Below are 23,966 nucleotides of genomic sequence, written 5' to 3' on the forward strand. Positions count from 1 at the left end.
TAAGTCAGGGACTGGAACTGTTTATATAAATCAAACAGCAGATACCAGACATAAAAATTAGGCAAAAAGTGTATTTCAGTGGAAACTTGTCGAACTGTGCTAGACGTGTCCTATGGTAATTTTACTAGTATATCTGTAATCTTACAAAATTTCCGTTACCAGGAGTGCCATCTTCCTCTTTTGATATATAGATGCATTCATAATTTTTATAGCACTATGTCTGAGTCACATTTCACATCAACATATGTACTAGTCCCTGAAAATATTGTTTCCCTATAACATATTTTATATACTGATCTGTGACCCCTACAGGTTGCTGGGTACATTGCTCAGACCAGTCTGCTAGGGCCACTACTGTCTGCTCATTCTCCTTGACCTCTCTGCTACTTTTGACATAGTGGACCACCCTCTCCTCCTGCAAATCCTTCACTCCCTGGGTCTACATGACACTGCCCTCTCCTGGCTGTCTTCCTATCTATCTGACTGTTCCTTCTCTGTCTCCTCTCACAACTCCTCTACCCCCCACTTCCACTAATAGGTGTTCCCCAAGATTCTGTTCTTGAACCTCTCCAATTCTCCCTATATAAGTCCGCTTTAGGTGAACTCATCAACTCTTTTGACCTCTTTTCCTCCCCTGACCTCTCCCCCTCTCTTCTCACCCGTATCTCTAACTCTCTTTCTGCTATCTCTTCCTGGTATCCCACTGAAAGTGATTTCTGCTAATCACATGCCATATAATCAGTCCCAGGGGAAGGTATGTTTTGTCCTCCTGGGACTGCCAATCTGGTCAATCTGGACTGCAAGTAACAGAAAGGGCTTCCAAGGGCTTCCAATGTGGCTTCCAATGGGAAGCCACACCCCTGCAATTATGCCAGCCCTATCTGTCTTTTAGGAGCTGAAGCTGATGCAGTTCCTAGAAGAAGGATTGTTATTTTGTGTACATGTGTGCATGTGCAGACCTCTGACATAAGATAGTCCTTGATGCTCTTTATTAAATATATTTTTTGGAAAATTGATTTTTAGAGAATAACTATTAATAGTTGGTTAAAAAACACAATTAATTAGATGTATGGTACAGAACACATAATCATTACATCAACACTATGGGCCAAATGTAATAGGGTGAGAGTTTAGAAAATGTAAGAGAAAACTGTCACATTTTTAAACTTAGCCAATGTAATAAAGTCACAGAACAAGCAAACTTACATGTTTTTCAGACTCAAGAAACTCTCAAGATGTAAACTCTCATCCAGGTGTTTCCTGTTTTGAAAATACAACTCAATCAATGTATTAGTGTGAGAGTTTACTGCTAAACTCTCCCATTTTCAAAACTCTCACCCTATTACATTTGGCCCCATATCCTCAAAAATCAGTAGTATTATCCTGGGATGTAGATTAATAAAGATGTTATACATTCTTAATAAAGCATTAGCATATTCCACTGCAGGAGTACAATTTGAACATACAATGAATAAATGAATAGGTTTCAGCCAAAGCAGGTGAGCCTTGTTCACAAGAGCTTACAATCTAAAGTTGGTATTTTGTACAAGTTACCCATTGAATGCTGGTTAATTTATCCCTTTTTAAATATCTATTTAATTAATTTAATTGGTTTTATTGTCTGCATACCATTGCCCCAGTTATTTGACCAAGACTATCTTACTGGGTTATATACCGAAGGGATAAATTCTCTCATACAGAAAACGTAAAAGCAAAACGTTACATTATAGGTCCTGAGAAGTGCCTATAGTACAGTACTAAAGTGCAAGACCTAAGAAACAGACGTGACATTTAAGATCCTTCATTTCTGTTTAGTAGTGCATGATTTATTCATTATAATACATGGAGCATCACTATTTCTTTACATCTCATAGCAGGAGGATCATGGATAGGAAATGTAACCTTGGACCAGGTCACACCAGAAGATGGGGCATACTACTAAACTTCTAAATAATATATATGGCTCTTAAACAGCGCCCTCTTACATTTAAAAAACAGTAATACCCACATTAGAATGAGCAAATTCCACTGAAAATTTAGAAGTTCATTGATGTGATTTATAGCCAAAACAATCTCACTATCTTTTCTTGACCTATGTCCCATGCCAACTGCTCAACAATGGTTTGCTGACTGGTCTTCTGTTGTAACCTTTCTATTTCAATGACTAAGTTCAGAATATTACCAATTAAATGCAATTCTAATATCATGGAAAATGCTACTTTAAAATATGTATTTTTTATTTGACAGGTGACATGGGCAACAAGTATCATGAGTTATATTGCAACAATATGTAATAGATGATTGTAGAGAGGGATGTATCCAAAGGGCAGTTAGCCTGTTGTCCTCCTGATAATTGCTATGTGCAGCTGTGACAGTAATAAGTGTGTCAGTTTCCTGAGAGTGACATTTTTGCTGTGTATACAGTCCTGTATGAGGCGAGAGAGCTTGTCTCATTCTTTAAAACTTGAGTTTAAATAAATCTGCATGGTTTGTGTCATCTTTTAATAAAAACAACTAAACAATACTACCAGCAAGCTAATTTTGCTTGCTGGTAGATTAGATGGAGTGGAAGAGAGATCAGTACAGGTACTAAAAGTGAGAGAACTGGGCTGTGAACAAAAGGAACATAAAATAGAGGTGGAGGCTTAGGTAGAGGAGATGACATGAGATGGACATCTGGCGAGAGCAGGATATGGAATGTAAAATATGAAACAAACATAGGACTGATCATTATAGAACTGTTAGGAGGATGCTATGAAGTTGTAGAGTGAAGGGGAGCTGTTGGTTATTTATCTCGTACTTGCTGACTTTGTAAATCTACACTGTGGGAGAATCCCAGAGGTGGCATTTAGGTGGCAGGTGTAAGGGGTGGCGCAAATCACATTTTCAAGAACCCAGATCACCCACTTCACTTTGGAAGTGGGCAGGATCCAGGAGACTGGTGTACTCTCCCAGAGTTTGGCAGAACTCTGTAAAGTTAGGAAGTCGCTGGTCATTCTGGGAGAGTAAGCTATAATGTTTTACATGTAGGTGTATAATTTGCATGTATAATTACATATAATTTCATGTATAATTTTGAGGTAATAAACCGTGCTAACTGGAGCTAGGGGATGGGTCTAACTAAAATTAGAGCAGTGTTATTGGTATAGAGACAATGCTCATGTGCAGGGTCGGATTAAGGCCCACATGGGCCTGGAGCTGAAAATGTTCAAGGGCCTATACTGAGAAGGGGAAGAGCTGTGAACGGTGCAGTGTGGCTGTGGTCAGAGTCACCTTAGTGTACACCCCCCCTAAACTATGGGCCTGATTCAGCTTTGGGAATAGAGTGAGAATTAGCACTTATCTGTGTACCTGGATAAACCATGTTGCATTACAAGGGGTGTAAATACATAATTTTTTTTGCGTTTAGTGTACATACTGGCTGCTTTTGTATGTAGCCCACAAATACTGCACAGCTTTATTATTATACTGCACTTTAGATGTCAGTTTGGACACCTCCCTCCCAAATCTAAATCTTCTGCACATTTTAAATCTGCCCCACCTGCAGTGCAGCATGGTTTCACCAAGATGATCAGCAAAGTGCTAAATCTCACTCTGTTTCCAAAGCTGAATCAGGCCCAATGACCACAATGTCTCCCTAACTACATAGAAATAGAAAAATTGCATAATTTTGTTTTTTTGGGTGGGACGGGAGACTAGAAAAACTATTTAAATACTTAAAATTTATGGCCAGTTAGGCAGCTGGTAATCATGCTGTCATGTTGATGGGCCTATTTTTATTTGGAGGTCTGGAGCTGTAGCTCCATCCGCCCCATTGTTAATCTGGCCGGATTTATCAGAAAGCTTCAGCTGGAACGGCACTTCCGATAAATGGCTGTCCCGATGAACAGTTCTAAAGACTTTTGCAGCTGACTTATTCCTTGTTCCACTATGTCATCTGCATATTCACCCATCCAAGATCAAATATGCACAGTAATTGTGACATGGGGCAGCTGAGAAGCTCTGTTTAGGAGTCCATCTTGTGTCACTTCTTTTGCCTAGCTGGTGAGGAGGAAATGGCTTTGAAACATGGCTAGAAAAAGAGGAAAGAAATACATTTATTTTGAGGACTTAGTGCAAGTTGATATGATGCATCTTTTTCTACCACAATATGGATAGCTTCTATTTACTGAACAGGCTTCACTAATGCAAAGGTGCTGGATCCATACTGTGAGAGATGGATCTGTGTACCTTAGAAGGAGAGCTAAAGATCACATGTTCTGGACACTGTATGGGGATAGGGGTGTAACTGATTATTCAATTAACACAGTCGGTTTCTCTGGCATTACTCTGTTGCTAAATAGAAAGAAAATTAAAATTTTACTCAATTATGAGGAAGCTAATGTTTCCAAATGTTGTTTGGAAAAGCTAAGCATAATAAATAGGCCTCTAAGGTTTGTATATGATGTTAGGTGTGCCTTAATAGACTGGGTTATATGTACTTAGTATAACACAATGACAAATTGACAAGTGATTATAATGTACAACACATGGACATACATACAGACAGATAATGAAGATATAAATGATGGTTCTTGCCATCAATAAAATACAGCTAGACTCTAAAACTAAGCATTTGATATTTGCATTCTGATCCAAGAAGTTTATAAATAAATATTTGCACACACTAAATAAAATTTCCCACTTACATCAATTGTCCTTACTTTTTCTTGAAATCCTAATTTTCAGCAAGTTTGGAGCTAGATACCCCAAGGGACTTAAGTGGAATTCCTGCCAAACTGCCTGTGTAGACCAAGGTCCTTCAGGAGCTCTGCTTAAGCTAAGACAACAGACCTCAAGTATTTCATGCGTTATGTAATTTGGATTTAGGTCTTAAGGAAGTTAAGTGGAAACATGATACACCTCCAGGTGCACTTCCTTCCTCCAAATCATTGTTACAAAAGTATATTTCCAAAATTAAATAACTCTAAAAGATTTGCAATACATTTACATATAAAAAAATCTTCTTTCATTGTTATTACTTAAAATGAAGCACCTGCTAATACTGATCATACGTTGTCACATCTGGACTTGTTTGCTTCTTTAACAACTTCATTATTTACAAGGAATATAATACCCAAATTATAAATATTCATATAAATATATATCTATATAGCAGAAGTAACACCACACTAGCAGTGATAAGTTAGAATGAAATATAATTGATTGGGTAAAATCCTTCTATATAAGCTTATCACTAAAGTCTAAAAATAAAGAAACAGATTTCACAGATATACTGTACTTTATCCATTCATCATCTGGCTTCATACAAACTAGAGTCATTGTTATTCCAAAAGGAATTCAGTTTATGTTGAATTATTTTACTATAATTGCACTCATGACTGCAAATGAGCAAATTAGAACTGTCAGAGATAACTATCTGGAAAAGCTTGAGGGGACTTTTGGATGTCTTCTCTGAATACACTATTGTCCAAAATATCATTTTCTCTGTAAATCCGTGGTGTAAATAAATATATGCAGGCACTATATTAATAAGCTGTATTATTGGTCAGATCTTGTGATATACTCTAAAGTTATTTCCCTATAAATTGTAAGCTTGCAAGCAGGGCCCTCTTACCTCTATGTCTGTCTGTTATTAACCTGTTTTGTTCTATAAATGTTTCCAATTGTAAAGCGCAACGGAATATGCTGCGCTATATAAGCAACTGTTAATAAATAAATAAATAAAGTTCCAATTCATTTAACGACAGTTTCATATGGCAGCATGGCAGCATGGCTGGCATAGATATTAGCATTACTGCCTCACAGTACTGAGGTCATGAGTTCATTTCCCATTCATGGCTGATCTCTGTGGGCTTTGCATGTTTTCCCCATGTTTGTGATGTTTGTGTGGATATCCTCTGAGTGCTCCAGTATCCTTCCACAAGGGTCTGATGTGAACGATTGACATATTCTCTGTAAAGTACTGCAGAATAAATGTGCGCTATGTAAATAACTGTTGATAAATATGATAAATATGGCAGACTGCACTTGGCAGGCATATATTTTTGTACAATCATACTTGCCCATCTTTTAATATCTCTTCCCGTGAGAAGCCCGGATAAGAGAAGCAGGAGGGTGGCGATGGGGGCGGGGCCTGATGATTCTCGTAATTAAGCCCCGCCCCCTCGTGGTAAAAGTGCCGCAATTGGCTAGAATTTACATAGGGGGTGGGGCCAAATGCCGTGATTCATGTAGAATCAAGTTTTAAGCCCCGCCCCCTACACGGAGACCCACGATCGCCACGGGAATTCTCATTCTGCCCACTTTACTAGGAAGAGGGCAGAATGCGGGAGAATTGCCTACCCTTCCTGTGGTGCAGGAGGTTACCCAAAAAATCGTGAGCCTCCTGCGAAAACCGGGAGGGTAGGCATGTATGTATATAATGTGTATGGTAAACTCTTTGTAGACACAGTGTACTATTCACACTCATCATGATAAGACCCGTGAGTATACTTATTATAAATGTAGTGTCATTTTATATACAATTATGAGATGACTTATAGAGAAGATGGATGTAGTCGGCATCCCGGTGGTCAGGATGCCAGCAATCAGAATACTGGTGCCGGAATCCCGACAGCAGTCAGAAGCTAGGCTCCACAATCCCGACTACTGACATCCTGACGGTAAGTATTAGGGTCAGGGGGAGGGTTAGGTTAAAGCTGCGGAAGGGGTGGGGTGGGATGGGGTTGGGGGGTTAGGCTGCAATAGAGGAGGATTAGGGAAAGGCGGGTTAGGGTTAAGCATTAGGGAGAGGATTAGGTTTAGACAGCTGGGAGGCGGGTGAGGGTTAGGCTGCAGGAGGGGAAGGTTAGGGTGAGGCTGCAGAAAAGGTTGGTTAGTGTTAGGATGAGAGTTAGGGGTTACGGTACTTACCTGCATGCGTCTAGATTCTGACTGTCAGGATGCCACTGTCGGTACTCTGACCACCTGCATCCCGACCGCCAAGATCCCATACCCAATCCTCAGAAGAACCCTGTCTAAAACAACCTGCATTTTTTTTTTTTAATTAACTGTCGTTTTGTAATTCGCACAGTTTGTATACCTGCCATTTTAAAAAATCAGGTTAGCTTTTTCAAATCATATGATTTGACCTCATGCTATTTCATGTGCACTTTGGCCTTTAGAACCTTAGTGCTGGAAAGATTGTATTCTGATTGATACAATGCTACCTAACTGAATAATTATGTTTTAGAATATAACATTTCAGACAAAACACGGGACTAATCATTGTGTGTTACCTAGGTAAATAAATGGAAAAAAGATGATTTTTTTTATTTCTAATATTCAGAAGGTCAGGTTTTGTTTTTATGATGTATTATGTCAAGAACTGTATAAAATATCACATATCCAATAGAGCAACTTCTGGTCCTGGAGAAATGTAAACACTTAAGCAGAAGCCACTGCTGAGATGATCTCAGTGTGAGTTGGCTGAGCAGAGTCCAGACTTTCATTGACCACATTATATGGTTTATTATTACACCACAAGACTCCCAAGAACACACACACAATGTGACCCCATCATAACATTCAACTGTGTGTGTGTGTGTTGTTGCAGTGTGTTCTCTCTTTTCTTTGCATGCATGAATATACAATGTACGTGTTCCGTGATGTCTACTTCCGAACTTTTGATATCCGGCAATGGGCTAGAAAGTATCTCAGGCATCACATTCCCTGCAGTGTTCATTGCAAAACCTTGTAAGTCCTTCCTAATTCTGACATTTACACATAATATATGTATCTCTTGGGGCTCCAGGAAACACATTTCAGAATTTAGCATTAAATAGGCATTTAAATTGATTAGGAAGTGTGTTACTCCTGTGGTGGTCTTCACACCAGCTTACTGTCTAACACAATGAAAGGAAGCCAACAAATGTTCTTTAACTGTGTTTCTTTTATAGTCTATAATATAATATATTAGAGATGAGCAAATTTGTGCTGAATTGAGTTTTGTGATTCAACAGATTGCTCACAGTATAGTTTGTTTTCCCAGCGTTACATTCTTCGAGTTTTGCTTTTATTGTTGCCTGTCCACGCTATATTTGTAATTCTGCATTTCATGTAGTTTATAGTTTAGTGGTAGAGCTCGGCTGATGATCGCTCATTCTGCTTTGTGGCGCAGTCGGAATATGTAGGAAAATGTCTGACTACTATGTGCAAAATTTCGAAGAAAAAAGTAGAACAAGGTGAATATTTTGCTTAACTATTGTGAAAATGTCATTCTCTCATTCATAATGGTACAATTGACATGCTGGGAGAGAGTAACTGCTATATAATAAAATCAAGAGCTGATAAAAATGATGTCATTACATTTGCACTCGCATGGTGCGCGTCGGCTACAATTGGTATCCATTGTAAACTTAGCGGTCTATTCATGAAGCAGTGAAGTGTCCTGTTTATCTGAAAACATGGCACTTCTCTGCTTTGTGCTATTCATAGAGCAGGGTACCATTGGAGAAGCTTATTTCTGTATCACATCACCATACATTTGTATAGTGAGTGCAATTCATAAAGGAACGTAAAGCTCAGCTTTCCGCTCCTCAGCTTTGTAACACATTTGCCATTGCCAGGATGGCATAGTGGTATCTCCTCCTATTGAAAGGGAAAGGGAAGTGGATTACTTGCCTGTCCTTGAGCCTGAACATTGTAGCTCCGCCCCTTTGAATCCCATCAGCCATTGCACACAGAAGCAGACAGAAGCCGCCGGCGCATGCGCAGAACAGTAATGGGAAAGAAAATCCTGATAATTTACTGACAACAATGAGAAGACCTGACCGCCGGACCATGTTTTATCGCATCGCTTTGCAACACAGGTGAGGGTACATGAATTGCTACTTGACTAAGCTATAGTGAAAAGTAGCAGTTCTTTACTGCACAGCTTCATGAATGAAACTCATAAAAACAAACAACAAAGAAGATGTTGAGGGAGGGATCATTGATGAGAGCTTCACCAGTAGCAGTGTCAGTGACTACACACAATGGCGGTACTGCAGGGGGGCGGTACTGTTTATGAATGCAGAACATGTGTAGAAAAGAGGAAGCTGACACCATACCATTAAAAGTATGCTCTCAGATAGCACAGATTCATGGGAGTAAGATGAGGGGGGAGTATGACAGGGGAGGCTCTGCCTTCAATGCCTACCCTGACTGCACGTCCCTGCACAAATTAGCAGCTGGTGGCAGAGGTAAGGCTGCCAAAGGGTTCTGTAAAGAATGTCTAAAGTCACAATATCAACAGTCTACACAGAAAGCCAGTGCCAAAATCCTAACATTGTTAAAATACTACTTACAGCAATTTTACTGTGCGCACATTATGCACCTGATTCATAGGTGGATGCTAATGCCACCACAGTTTTTTTACGGATTTTGCAGCAGCGGTAATGTGCAAAATGCTAGTTTCAGCTTTCCCCTTGTGTATTAGTGTGTGCTGATCAGTGCAAGCCCTGAGACGTCCACTTTCAATGGCCGTGGATGGTGCATATTCGCTGGCGGTTCCAAACACTCCACCATCAGGGCACTTTTGCGTCCACCGTCAACACTTGCACCAGTCTATGGCTTGCACAGTGTCTCCTTCTGAAATTTTGCCTAAACATGGCCTCTGTGGCTGCAGCTCAGTGTTTGGGCACACAGCTTGTTCCCTGGCGCGCATCGGACACTCCGATAACACACCTCTGAGATGTCCTTTTTTTGCATTCACTTCTGGCCACCTCCCAGTCACCACCCAGGAATACCCATGGTATTGCCTAGCTGTTTCTAATGCCTGCAACTGCGTACGCAACAGCGAACAGAGCCGTACACACAGTGAAGCCTGTGCTGTGTGGGATTTCAGGAAGTTTCAGACATACGCAGTACCAAATAATCATCCAATTGAACAAACATCGGCACTGCGTCCACCTCTGAATCAAGCCCTATAACTTTAAACATGTTGTTGTAGTAGCATATAATGATAATAATATCACTAATAATGACCATATGGTTAAAATGGTGTAAGTAGCATTTTCATCATGTTGGGATCCTGGTGCCGGATTTCTGGAATCTATACATTGTGACTAGACTAGACTAGGCTGCATTCCCCATGGAGAAGAGTGCAAATAGTGCAAGACATGCCGGTTTGGACAGAGATAAGAGGGAAGGAAGAGAATCAAAAAAAGACAGGCAGCATCGAGCATAACATCTAGAAGTAATAACAGTCAGTAATGTTTTCAGAGCTCGGGCCCAAATATTGAAAAGTTGATGAATCTATACACACTTTATTTTATATCTAAATGTAGTTTTAATTACATTATATTTTATTACAGACATGTTTTTCACATATTGTAATAATCTAATAATTGTAAATATAATATATAATTTTTGTATTGCTCCCTAAATGATGCTGTAAAAACTTAATTTATTGCAAACCAGAAAAAAATTCTGTACTAACAAATCTATTCTGTGTTTAGTCAATCTGTATAAAATATAAAAATTTTATACAGCGATATCTGCTACGTTCAGCCAAGTAACGCAGGATACTCCAAAGACAATATATCACTCTTATCAGTGCTTGATCCCTCAATAGTTAATGCCATCTAAAGGCTACAGTATTGCAATTTTTTTCAAATGCGGAAAATTATGGTTCATACAGACGGGACGATCATCAACGATAGTGTTGAACGATCTCCCGTGTGTGCTGTATGATAGATATTGATCATCCAGCACACCACCAACGTCAGCCAATGTATAGTAACTTGGTCGATATCGATCAGGTTGGCCTGCATGCACGGTCGATGGATGATATCTTTATTGTCCATACGTGCCCGTGCATCGCAGGTTGTTGGTAGGTTGAAGGCACCGAAAAATGTGAACAATAATGATATGATCAATATCATTATCATTTATATCGTGCATTTTAATCGTACCGTGTGTGTACGCACCATTAGGATACCTCTGCAGTAGCTTTCACATGCAGAACATGCATAGCCTGATAGCTGCACATGTGCAATGGGCAAACTGGGTCTGAACTAGGGGTGAGCGGGTTCGGATTTCTGAAATCCGAACCCCCCCGAGCCCCCCCGATCCAAGTCCGATCCGAATCAGGCTCGACTTTTCCTGCCTGACTCGGATCTGAAATCGAGGCAAAACGTCATCATCCCGCCTTCCGAGTCTCGCGGGTTTTGGATCCTATATAAGGTACCCGCGTCGGCGCCATTTTCTCACTCGGCTGTGGACAGTGAAGAGGGAGGGTGGGAGTTAGGGCTGTGTAGTGTAGTGTAGTGCTGCTGTTGTCCACTACTTCAAAGTCCATAGGGGCTGGCTGTGTTGTGCTGTGCTGCTGTTGTTAATAGGGGCTGTGTCCACTACTTCAAAGTCCATAGGGGCTGGCTGGACTGTGTTGTGCAGTCAGTTCTCCATAGGGGCTGTGTCCACTCCAAAGTCCTGTGCAGTGTCCCAGTCCTAAAGGGGTGCTGTAGTGTTGTCCAGGGGGTGCTCTGTCCATCAGGGGTGCTCCCCCCAAGTGCTAAAAAAATAATATATTTTCTGTGTTTGTGAATTGTGTGCGCAGTAGCCGCACGTGCATCAACAAAGTAGTGCCAAGCGTGCGCCTGTGTCATAAGTAAAGGGCCGGCTGGCTTGACCGTTAAGGGTGCTGTAACCCCCGAAAGTACACTCCAGTCCAAACCAAAAAAAAAAATATTTTCTGTGTTTGTGAATTGTGTGCGCAGTAGCCGCACGTGCATCAACAAAGTAGTGCCAAGCGTGCGCCTGTGTCATAAGTAAAGGGCCGGCTGGCTTGATCGTTAAGGGTGCTGTAACCCCCGAAAGTACACTCCAGTCCAAACCAAAAAAAAAAATATTTTCTGTGTTTGTGAATTGTGTGCGCAGTAGCCGCATGTGCATCAACAAAGTACTGCCAAGCGTGCGCCTGTGTCATAAGTAAAGGGCCGGCTGGCTTGACCGTTAAAGGGTGCTGTAACCCCCAAAGTACACTCCAGTCCAAACCAAAAAAAAAATGATTTTCTGTGTTTGTGAATTGTGTGCGCAGTAGCCGCACGTGCATCAACAAAGTAGTGCCAAGCGTGCGCCTGTGTCATAAGTAAAGGGCCGGCTGGCTTGACCGTTAAGGGTGCTGTAACCCCCGAAAGTACACTCCAGTCCAAACCAAAAAAAAAATTATTTTCTGTGTTTGTGAATTGTGTGCGCAGTAGCCGCACGTGCATCAACAAAGTAGTGCCAAGCGTGCGCCTGTGTCATAAGTAAAGGGCCGGCTGGCTAGACCGTTAAAGGGTGCTGTAACCCCCGAAAGTACACTCCAGTCCAAACCAAAAAAAAAATTATTTTCTGTGTTTGTGAATTGTGTGCGCAGTAGCCGCACGTGCATCAACAAAGTAGTGCCAAGCGTGCGCCTGTATCATAAGTAAAGTGCCGGCTGGCTTGACCGTTAAAGGGTTCTGTAACCCCCAAAGTACACTCCAAACCAAAAAAATATATATTTTCTGTGTTTGTGACTTGTGTGCACTGTGGCTGCACGTGCATCAACAAAGGAGCAGCGCCAAGCGTGCGCCTGTGTCCCATAAGTAAAGAGCCGGCTGGCTCATTTCTTAAAGGGTGGTGTAACCCACAAAGTGCACTACTCTCCAGCAAAAATAAAAAAATATTTTCTGTGTTTGTGTGCGCTTTAGCCGCACGTATATATATCAATATAACATAAATGGAGGACCAAACTTTCTCCGATAAGAATAAAATAGGGAAAGATCAAGAACCACTTCCTCCTAGTGCTGTTGCTGCTGCTGGGAGTTGTTCATCATCCCAGAGAGGAAGTAGGAACATCACTACTTTTACTAAACAATTGACCCTCCAACAGTCCCTAGCGATGAGGATGAAGTACGACAGCAGTCATCCTGAAGCAAAACGTATAACTGAGGCCTTGACTGCTATGTTGGTGTTAGACGTGCGTCCGGTATCCGACATTAGTGCAGTGGGATTTAGACAATTGATGGAGGTAGTGTGTCCTCGGTTCCAAATCCCGTCTAGATTCCACCTGCATCCTCAAAGCAGCAGCGACAAGCGTGCGTCTGTCTGTTAAAGGGTGGTGACACCCTCAAAGTGTGCTACAGAAACAATAAAAATATTCTTCTTCTTTTTTCTGTCTATGTGAATTGTGTGGGCTGTAGCCGCACCTGCATCCTTAAAGCAGCAGCAACAAGCGTGCGTCTGTCTGTTAAAGGGTGGTGACACCCTCAAAGTGTTCTACACAAACAATTAAAATATTGTTCTTTTTTTTTCGGTCTTTGTGAAATGTGTGGGCTGTAGCCGCACCTGCATCCTTAAAGCAGCAGCGACAAGCGTGCGTCTGTCTGTTAAAGGGTGGTGTAACTCTCAAAGTGCTCCAAAAAATAAAAAACTATTTTTTTAATGTGTTTGTGACTTGTGTGCGATGTAGCCGCACTTGCATCCTCAAAGCAGCAGCGACAAGCGTGCGTCTGTCTGTTAAAGGGTGGTGACACCCTCAAAGTGTGCTACACAAACAATAAAAATATTCTTCTTCTTTTTTCTGTCTTTGTGAATTGTGTGGGCTGTAGCCGCACCTGCATCCTTAAAGCAGCAGCGACAAGCGTGCGTCTGTCTGTTAAAGGGTGGTGACACCCTCAAAGTGTGCTACACAAACAATTAAAATATTGTTCTTTATTTTTCGGTCTTTGTGAAATGTGTGGGCTGTAGCCGCACCTGCATCCTTAAAGCAGCAGCGACAAGCGTGCGTCTGTCTGTTAAAGGGTGGTGTAACCCTCAAAGTGTGCTCCACAAACAATAAAAATATTATTTTTTTTTTCTGTCTTTGTGAATTGTGTGGGCTGTAGCCGCACTTGAATCCTCAAAGCAGCAGCGACAAGCGTGCGTCTGTCTGTTAAAGGATTACATCGGTGACAGCATCCATGTAGGCATGTCAGACAGTCCGTACCTGTACTGGCAGGAAAAAGAAGCAATTTGGAGGTCCCTGTACAAACTGGCTCTATTTTACCTGAGTTGCCCCCCCTCCAGTGTGTACTCCGAAAGAGTGTTTAGTGCAGCCGGGAACCTTGTCAGCGAAAGGCGTAGGAGGTTGCTTCCACAAAATGTGGAGAAGATGATGTTCATAAAATGAATTATCATCTCTTCCAGGGAGACCAGCCTCCAGAACGTACAGAGGGACCTGTGGTTCCAGCAGGGACGAATTAATACTCTGTGAGGATGAGGATGTACACACTGAAGAGGGTGAGGAATCGGTGGATGAGGAGGATGAGGATGACATCTTGCCTCCGTAGAGCCAGTTTGTGCAGGGACAGATAAATTGCCAGCTTGTTTTGTGGGGGCCCAAACGAACCAATCATTTCAGCCACAGTTGTGTGGCAGACCCTGGCGCTGAAATGATTGGTTTGTTAAAGTGTGCATGTCCTGTTTATACAACATAAGGGTGGGTGGGAGGGCCCAAGGACAATTCCATCTTGCACTTCTTTTTTTTCTTTGCATTATGTACAGTTTGGGGCCTAGTTTTTCAATGCCATCCTGTCTGCCACTGCAGTTTCACGCCTAGATGGGTCACGTGTTTGTGCCGCCCACTCATGTCGCTTAGCATAGTCATCCAGCTACCTCGGTGCAACCTTTTGGACATAAAAACACTATTGTGAGGTATTCAGAATAGACTGGAAATGAGTGGAAATTAAGGTTATTGAGGTTAATAATAGCATAGGAGCAGAAAAACCTACAAATTCTGTGATTTTAGCTGTTTTTATGCTTTTTTAAAAAAAAATACAGATCCAAAACACAAAACCCAGATCCCAAAACACGGAAGGGTGGTTTTGGCAAAACCAATCCAGATCCAAAACACGAAGAAAGATCCAGATCCAAAACCAAAACACAAAACACGAAAAGTGGCCGGTGCACACCCCTAGTCTGAACCCAGCAGTAAAGTGATAGTTTATTCTTTCACTTAACTATTTACTCTTCCCGGGACATGCTCTTATCGGAGTCATTTCTTGGCAAGAGACATTTGATAAATAGACCCCCAGAATAAATTCCTTACTGCCGTGATGTGCAGCAATAAGGAATGTTAATTTTCAAGGCGGTACAGGAGTCTTAATAAATAGACCCCTGAGTCAGAATGTTGACTTTCACTCCACAGCTATGACAAAGGTGAAAATGTCTAAATTTGACTCATGCTAGGTACACATATAGATGACCGATCTGCCATCAGAGCGGCTGAATGGTAAGCTATACACACTTACCAATCAGACCCTCTCTATGTCTGTGCGGACATTACAACTGGGTGGGCATTTAAATTTTCCCACCCATTTGTGATGTTGGTGAATCCAACAGCCATTGAATGGGTGGTCTGCAAGTCGCCCACACACATGCAGATCTATTGGCATTGGCTGTGCTGCAGGGCCTAACTAAAATGTCTGTGAACTATGTCGTTCACAGATATATCTGGTGTACACACCAAGCGATGCACTCGCAATATATATTGCGCTTGACGATAGAATGAGTGATAGATCGCCAAGTGTGTACCCAGCATTAGAGTAAAGATAAGCTGCGATGTAGCTTTCAGTTTTATCCCAACTAATGGGATTGATATGGAGCAGTGCCATATAAGTCTGGGGCCACTTACAATGGAATTCAATGGAATATAATGGAAAATAAAAAAGGCTATAGTTTGAATGAGACCGTTTTTTCAATATAACAGCTTTTTCTTCATCAGAAAAATTACTTTTCAAAAAGGTAACTCCAACATCTATAACTATGTAAGACCATGTAAAATTATACATAAATAAAAGAAAATGGTCTCTCCATATATTATGTTTGGACCTTAAGTCCCAGGGATCATTACAATACATTTGTGTCACCAGTAAAAAGAGCTCCATGGAGAAGAAAAAAAACCCTCATTAACTATATAGTCACTCAAGGGCCAATATGCTGAAATGTAAGATTTTAATATCCTCTCTGGGAGTGTGGAATAGAGAATTGTTGGCAGCCGTGGAGTCAGAATGAGATGGAGGGCTACGTGGGTGGGCTCGCAGCCTTGCACAAATTTCAAATGGACCTCGTCTGCTTGTCCTTTCACTGAAAGTAGATGTATGTGATGTCCATAGCTCATTTCTATTTTAATGTATTCACTCATAGCTGTATTGCTGAAGTATTTTTAGTTACATAAGTATAATGATGCTGGAATTGTTTTTCTTTATATACTGAAAAGGAAATGAAAACTTAAACAATGAAACTAACTGCAGCCAAAGATTACATATATTTGATACTGGCAGCGTGCAACTTTTTATTTTTGAGAACACCATTAATGATTTTTTTCCCATCAAATTTCATGAAAATACCCCAGGATTATTTAATGGCAAAGTGCAAAAAAACATGCAGTAACATAATAACACATGAGACATTTGCTTTCATTGTCTAGTATGCCCAAGATCACTGTTGAATAACCCTATACTTCAAGGGCTGTATGTGAGGCATTCTAATGTTCAAATGGGCAACAGATTACCTTTAATTCTAGTAAGAAAAAAAAATTACCTTGCCTATTCTGCCGAAATGAATGTTCGGGAAACTTCAGAATCTCAGTTCTCATTGAGTACCAGGAGAGCAGAACATTCCTTTAGGTCGTTAGTAAAGTCGGTGGTGGATTAATGGCATAATTCATTGCGAATTGCGTCAGTCCTCACACTTGCCATAAAATCGCCAAACATTTCTCTCTGACCTCTCAATATGCCCCCAAATGCCACTCAGGCTTCCACACATACCTCAGACCAACGTAAGTGCTCTTCATATGCCTCTTAGACAAACCTACATGCTCAGCTATCAGTGACCACCAACAGCTAAGTATATTGTAAGGTTGGGGTCTATGTTCTAAGCCTTGGAGAAAGATAAAGTGGATGGAGATAATGTAGTTAAGAGCTGATTAGTTGGTACTTTATCTCTCTCCACGTTATCTCTCTCCAAGATTTAGTACATACAGTAGACCCTTATATCTCCATTGCAAGCCTAAAACTGTCAGCATGACTTAATGTTTGCTATCAATGCCATCACTGAAGAAAATATTAAACAGAGTGAAAAAGTACACCATTACACTTGTTAGAGCCCTCTCCTTAAATGTGCACCTAAGTCATAGCTTTACAGTAATGTCTTTTAAATGTGTGAATCTACATTATTTTGGCAATCAAATAGCATATGTAGTACTATAGTGAGGTGTATCTAGTCTTTGTTATTTGTTTAAACAAACCTGTACATGTGTTATATAACTATACTAAAATGACTATTTCTCACCCACCTCGGGTTTTTTTTGTTGAATTCCGCTGCTACCAAAAAGAATGTAGATGGTTGATAGGAATTGGCAGGGACTAGCAAAGATTTTCTAGATGGGGGTTTCCAAATACTTAATTTTGGAGGATGAATGACTATCTCATGGACAATGTGAGACTAGAAATTGCTAGCCTGTCTCCAGCCCCTCCCTCATAATGCAGCATATGCTCCTGTTGTGGTGCTTGCTCTTCATGCTGTCCTGCCTTTCAGAAAATAGGGGTCTATTTACTAAACTTTGGACGGGGATAAAGTAGACTGAGATAAAGTACCAGACAACCAACTCCTAACTGTGATTTTTCAAACAGCCTGTGACATGGCAGTTAGGAGCTGATTAGCTGGTACTTTATCTCCGCTCACTTTATCTCTGCCCAAAGCTTAGTAAATAGACCCCTTACTTCCCAAACGTTCCCACAGTCAGGACAAACTGCTGACTGTCTATGGCTAACGTGCCCACTTTCTTTCACACCCACTCCTTTGTGGATTAGCAATCCCCCACATAATTTATTTCCTGTTGACATTGTCACACAGTGAAGAATGTTTATAATGCTGTATTAACAAATAATACTATAGACACACCTCCCAACCTCAGATCAAGACTGATTTGCCCTGGTTAGTGGGGAAAGGTTGGGCGGGATAGCTGCCTCCCCTGCATGCATGAAGAAATGCCATATTTTCTTTGATTTCTGGGGGGCTGGACCATGACCACTGCAAACCTGGCCAGCATTACTGCAAAAGAGATGTTCAGTCATGATTGCAAAAGCAACACTGCCTCTGGACACTGGAAGACAGATTGCCATGTTTCTTTTGTCCTGAATTTAATTGGTTGAGTAGACAAGACTTAGTAGACTCTCAGTCTCTTCTAACACCCTCAGTCCTACAAATCAGATTTCAGGAATCTATGAAAGATCATGTCAATTTAGCGCATGAGGGGCTCTACAAAACTGAGACCTCTCCTAAGTGCACTCCTGAGTGACCATGATTATTAGAAGTGAAACAAAGTCAAAAACAAAATTTCTGGAGCATCATACAGCCGTACCTATCAATGTTTTTTACAGCCTGGCTATAGATATTTGTAAATCCAATGAGTGCCTTCTGTGTATCTAGTGAGTGTAAAATATCATTGTATCATAAACTGTACAGAATTTATTGTTATTTTTCTTCTCTCCTTTAGGTCGTGTGTGACAGACATGTGTGAATGCCCAGTGCATAAAAATTGCTACTGTGAATCATTAATTGCTTATGCAAGAGCATGCTTAAGAGAAGGTGTAAAAGTTCATTGGAAACCAGAAAATAATTGTGCAGGTATGTTTTTCAGTTACAACAATTATTATTATATTATATGGAATGCATTGGTTTTTATTCATGAAATTCAAATACCACACAGATAAGGGCAGCATGAATGGTGTAATAGCATTACTGCCTCACGGCACTGAGGTCTTGGGTTTAATTCATACAATATAGAGAATATATTACTGCCATAATGCATACAATTACATATTATGCAACACTGTACAACAGGCAGCTGCTGTTGATAACATATTGGATACATATGACATATTGAAATGGAAAGTTGTGGTCATCCTTATAAAATGAACAAGTGTTCAATTATTGATCCAGGAAAATGATTGCAACTTACTTATAACTTTGAAACATTGCAGTTTCACCTTATTAGTTCTTAAATGTAAACTGTATAGACAAATATTATCATGCATAGAAAACCTAATTTCTTATGAAATATAGAGTTATGGAAATATTATATTATTTTTAAAATGAGCCAGTTTTTCATTATAATGTTCAGGGATACTGTAAGATGTGACTACCCATGATTACCCAGGAAACATACATTTTGAAATATTTACTTTCCTGGTGTTTAGACTCTTGTTAAAAGTAGTCGTTTGCAACAGTAAGTAGTCACAGAGCCCAATTACATTCTCTGGATGCTCACAGCATTATAGCTGTGCCCACAAGGTATGCCAGGTGTATTATCAGCGTTCCCGGCACTACCCAAAACCCATTTGAAGTGCATAATGTTAGAAAAGCATACAGAAACCCCCCATCTCTGCTGGCATCCAAATTGACACCTGCAGGTTTTCCTTTCAACTTTTAAGTTCCACTGCAATTTAGAATGGAGAGAGGCCTAGATTTCATTGGGGATGTGTTAGGGCAGCATCATGGTAAGGTATACCAAAAATACCCATACTCATGTAGGGATCTTGTAATTCATTCTTACATGTCCTATAAGAGCTAGAAACACCAACTGTACCTAGTGTGATATATGTGTAACTGCCTATAGTCCACGTTTCACCATTGCACAATTGTTACCTATCTACAGTACTCTGATTTATGTACAAGTGCTTCAATATCTCTTATAAAGGGCCAGATAATGATGGCTAGATGACTGGCTTAGAGCATCTCCAAAATGGCAAGTGTTGTGGGATTTTCCTGGCATGCAATGGTTAGTACCTACTAAAAGTGGTCCAAGGAAGGACAACTGGTGAACTGGCGACAGGGTCATGGGCGCTCAAGGCCCATTGATGTGCGTGAGGAGCAAAGGCTAGCCCGTCTAGTCCTATCCCGCAGAAGAACTATTGTAGCACAAAGTGCTGAAAAAAACAATGCTGGCTATGATATAAAGGTGTCAGAACACACCTGCATAGGGCTGCATAGCAGTAAACTGGTCAGAGTGCCCATGTTGAACCCTGTCCACCACCATAAGCGCCTACAATGTGCATGTGAGTGTCAGAACTGGACCATGGTGCAATTGAAGACGGTGTCCTGGTCTGATGAATTACATTTAATTGTACATTATGTGGATGGCTGGGTTTTGTGCATCATTTACCTGGGGAAGAGATTGCACCAGGATGCACTATGGGAAGAAGGCAATTCGGCAGAGGCAGTGTAATGCTCTGGGCAATGTACTGTTGGGAAACCTTGGGTCCAGGCATTCATGTGGATGTTACTTTGACACATACCACCTACCTAAACATTGTTGCACCCCTTCATGTTCCACGAGGGTAGTGGCCTCATTCAGGAGGATAATGCGCCCTGCCACTGCAAAAATTATTCAGGAATGTTTTCAGGAACATGACAAAGAGCCCCATTAGGGTACCTATCAGACGAACCTATAGAGCGAGGATGAACCTGTACTCCCTCTCAGATCAGGAGGTGGTTCAGCTTTTCAGGCTGAACCACACAAACATCCTGAACTTATATGAGCAGGTGAGAGATGATTTGGAATCTTTGCCTGACAGTAACTATGCAGTGCCTGGGCTGCATAGGTTATTGTGTGTCCTGCACTTTCTTGCAACAGGCTCCTTTCAGTCTGTGGGCTCTAGGGTGTTAGGAATTATGCAGGCCACTTTCTCAAGGCATTTCACTAAAGTGTGATGCGTCTTTAAGAAAATATGAAGTACATCTTATTCTCCAGTTGTGAGTCACCTTCTACAGGCTCTCAGCATTCCCTAATGTGCTAGGAGCCATAGATTTTAGGACCCTCTTAACGTCCTTCTTGCAGTTCTCTACAGAGCACCTGCAAGAACTGACTGTATTTGCTGCATCATTGACCCCCTGCCATAAAGCCTTCTTTCAGGGCACGGATGTGCGGCAGTGGCAAACTCAGGATTTCTAAAGGGGGGTTTCCAAATGCTTTATTTTACGACTGTGGCCAGTCCATGAAGAGGGCGTAATTAGCACTTATCCAGCTTTAATATGCATCATACAGAGTGTTTTGAGTGTCATATTTCCAGCATATACAGGACCAGCTATCACAGTAAGCCATGATATGCGGCAGTAGGGCCATGCTACCTGCGCTGAATGTTTTTGTTTCAGATGTAGGCACCATTCCAGAGTATCGGAGCAAGTCCGGCAGTCTGGGGGAGCAGCAGAAGAACCTAGCACTGCCTTGAACATATATGTACATATTGGTCTCCTTATGCACTGAATAGTGTATTACTAATGGTATTAATAATTAACCCCATTGATGGTCTATAGCAGTGCACCCCTAACAGTGCATGTTTTCCAGATCTTCTAGTTGATGCACAGATGTATTTATTACTGGCTGACACATGTTAAAATATCCACAGGTGGTGCTAATTATTTAATTTGTGATACTGAGAAGAACATGCAGCATTAGTAATATTCTATTATATTAATATTTCTATTGTGGTCATGGTGTGGGCTGGGAATGGGGGTATCCAGGCAACCGGAATCCCCCCTGCGTTTGCCTACATGCGGTGTGCCTCAGCCCCTAGGATCTTACCATGCACTGGAACATTTGCATGCACCAGTGCACAGTTTTCCTCATAGATGCAGCTGACATTTTGCCCTGTTTTTCCAGGAGCAGATACAACAGGCTCTGCCCCTACCACCTCCTCCTCCTCCTGCTCCTCACCACCCTCCTCCTCAAACTTAGGCTGGGTCCCTACCACCTCCTCCTCCTCACTCAGATCACCCCCATCTCTCAGCGTAAATGTCATGCTGGAAATTGCCAAACAAAATATAAATAACTCCCAATGTTGCTCCTCACTCTCACACTGTCTCCTTCACAAATTCTAGCAAATATAAAAATACAGAGGTGCTACTTATATAGGGTCAGTGAGGCATACATGCCTACCCTCCCGGTTTTCGCGGGAGGCTCCCGATTTTACGGGTAACCCCCCGCACCCCCGGAAGGGTAGGGATTTCTCCCGCATTCTGCCCACTTCCTAGTGAAGTGGGCAAAATGAGAATACTGGCGGCGATCGCGAGTCTCCGTGAAGGGGGCGGGGATTAAGCCGTGATTCTGCATGAATCACAGCATTTGGCCTCGCCCCCTATGTAAATTGTACCCAATCGCGGCAATTTTACCGTGAGGGGGCGGGGCTTAATGACGCAAATCGTCAAGCCCCGCCCCCGTCGGCCCCCTGCTGCTTCTCTTACCCGGGCTTTTCCCGGGAAGAGAGTATCAAAGGTAGGTAACTATGCAGTGAGGTACAAATCAGGCAACTTTTGGGGACCAATAGCTCCGCCGCCAGAAATCTCACATGGTGTTACATGCAAGTTATGTAGGGACCTTGCAACTCACAGGCTATTACATACTGCAGGTTTTGGAACATTCTAGCAACTAAACTCGCAGCACTTGCAAGAAAACTTGGACCGTATTACATTTTGTCTTAGGTCTGTATTAATTACCCAACAAGTGAAGAGTTCTTACATTTTAAAATTAATCATTATATGTTTGCTTGAATACAAAAGTGTAAATCTTATTCCTGTATATGCTATTTACAATAAAATGACTACAGTATCAAAATTAAAAAGATATGCCAAAAAGATTTTGATCCCTGTCCAAACCACCTGTTCTGTAATAATTATTTAATCTGTAACAGATATTTCATATTGTTCATGTTCTGTAAAGCACATTTATACAGCATATGCATATCAATTAATATTGTATAATTAAAAATAAAGGAACAGTTACTATTTCAATACAAGGCATTATTCCTATGTAAAATGTAATTGCTATATTTCTTTGTTACCACTGGAGGGCAGAAGGTAGTTACAGATCATTAAATGTAGTGATTCAGTACTGTTTACTACAAACGTTATTCTATATGTATAGTTTGGTTCCAACAATGTTATTTTTTTGGTTGTCTTTATCAGATATACATTTGTTGTAATTAAATGAATAAATGTTCTATCAGATAGAATGCTCTGCCACATTAGGTGCCAAGTACATAGATGCCAGCCACATAACAGGAACCTATAAGTGCTGACAATCTGTTATCCTTTGCAAAACACAGTGGAAATGTCCCACTGTATTTACAGCATCAATCAACATGTTTTTTAGGAGAACAGTCTTAAACAAACAAGCAAAACAATATATAAAATAAATATTGCAAATCTCTGTTAGTTTTAGGTCCTGATCTAGGAATTGTTTAAATAACAGGGTTATACAGTATGAGAGCTCGGATTAAGTCTGTTTTCTGGTAGGGTCAACACTGGTACTCTATTTGCCCATTTATTACCCGATAAATGTGGCATTAAATATATAAGTAACTGGTTACATAATGTGACATTACTTGCCATTTGGAAGAATGCATCTAAGAGAAAGTTGTTTGTTGCGCATTCATCATATTGGGTCTAATTCAGAGTTGTGAGAAAAGTGGAAAAAAATTGGGGTAAATTTGCACCTTTGCAAAATTACGTTGAATTCCAGGTGAGGCAGAGTTTAAATAACCAGAGAGATTGAGGGGGCGATTCAATTCTTTTGCCGGCGGCTTTTTGTTTAAGACGCCCGACGGAGTAATTAAATTGCTGCTCCGTCAGGGCGCGTAGCCAACGGCGACGGCATTTCTGTGGAGGGTGCGAGCAGAAATGTGTGTGAAACCCAATGGTTAGGGCGTGCTAACCACAGTTAGCGTGCCCTAGCCAGAACTTTAGACAGGTTTAGACATTTTACATGGCTAAACCCGGTCTCATAGAGGGCGATAATTAACGAGCGCCCAGAACAATTGAATTGCAACACTGGGCGCTCATTAATTATCACGTCATAAAAAACAACTGAATTGCCCCCTTAGAGTTTGAAAAGCTGTTTGTTGGAAGCATTTGAGTAATACTTCCACCAAACAACTAGG

At 41.2% G+C, this 23,966-nt stretch overlaps 1 protein-coding gene across 1 annotated transcript in view; it reads left to right on the forward strand.

Moving 5' to 3' along the window:
- The window catches only part of BMPER (BMP binding endothelial regulator), a 292,874-nt gene that overhangs the window by 259,454 nt on the left and 9,454 nt on the right, over positions 1 to 23,966 (forward strand). The window contains exon 14 of the mRNA XM_088464418.1: positions 18,527 to 18,657. Within this exon, the coding sequence (XP_088320544.1) occupies positions 18,527 to 18,657 (131 nt within the window). The remainder of the gene's footprint in view (positions 1 to 18,526; positions 18,658 to 23,966) is intronic.

The sequence above is a fragment of the Taudactylus pleione genome, unplaced genomic scaffold, assembly GCF_031769625.1.
Source record: "Taudactylus pleione unplaced genomic scaffold, aTauple2 ptg000054l, whole genome shotgun sequence".
In the NCBI taxonomy this organism is placed as follows: Eukaryota; Metazoa; Chordata; class Amphibia; order Anura; family Myobatrachidae; genus Taudactylus; species Taudactylus pleione.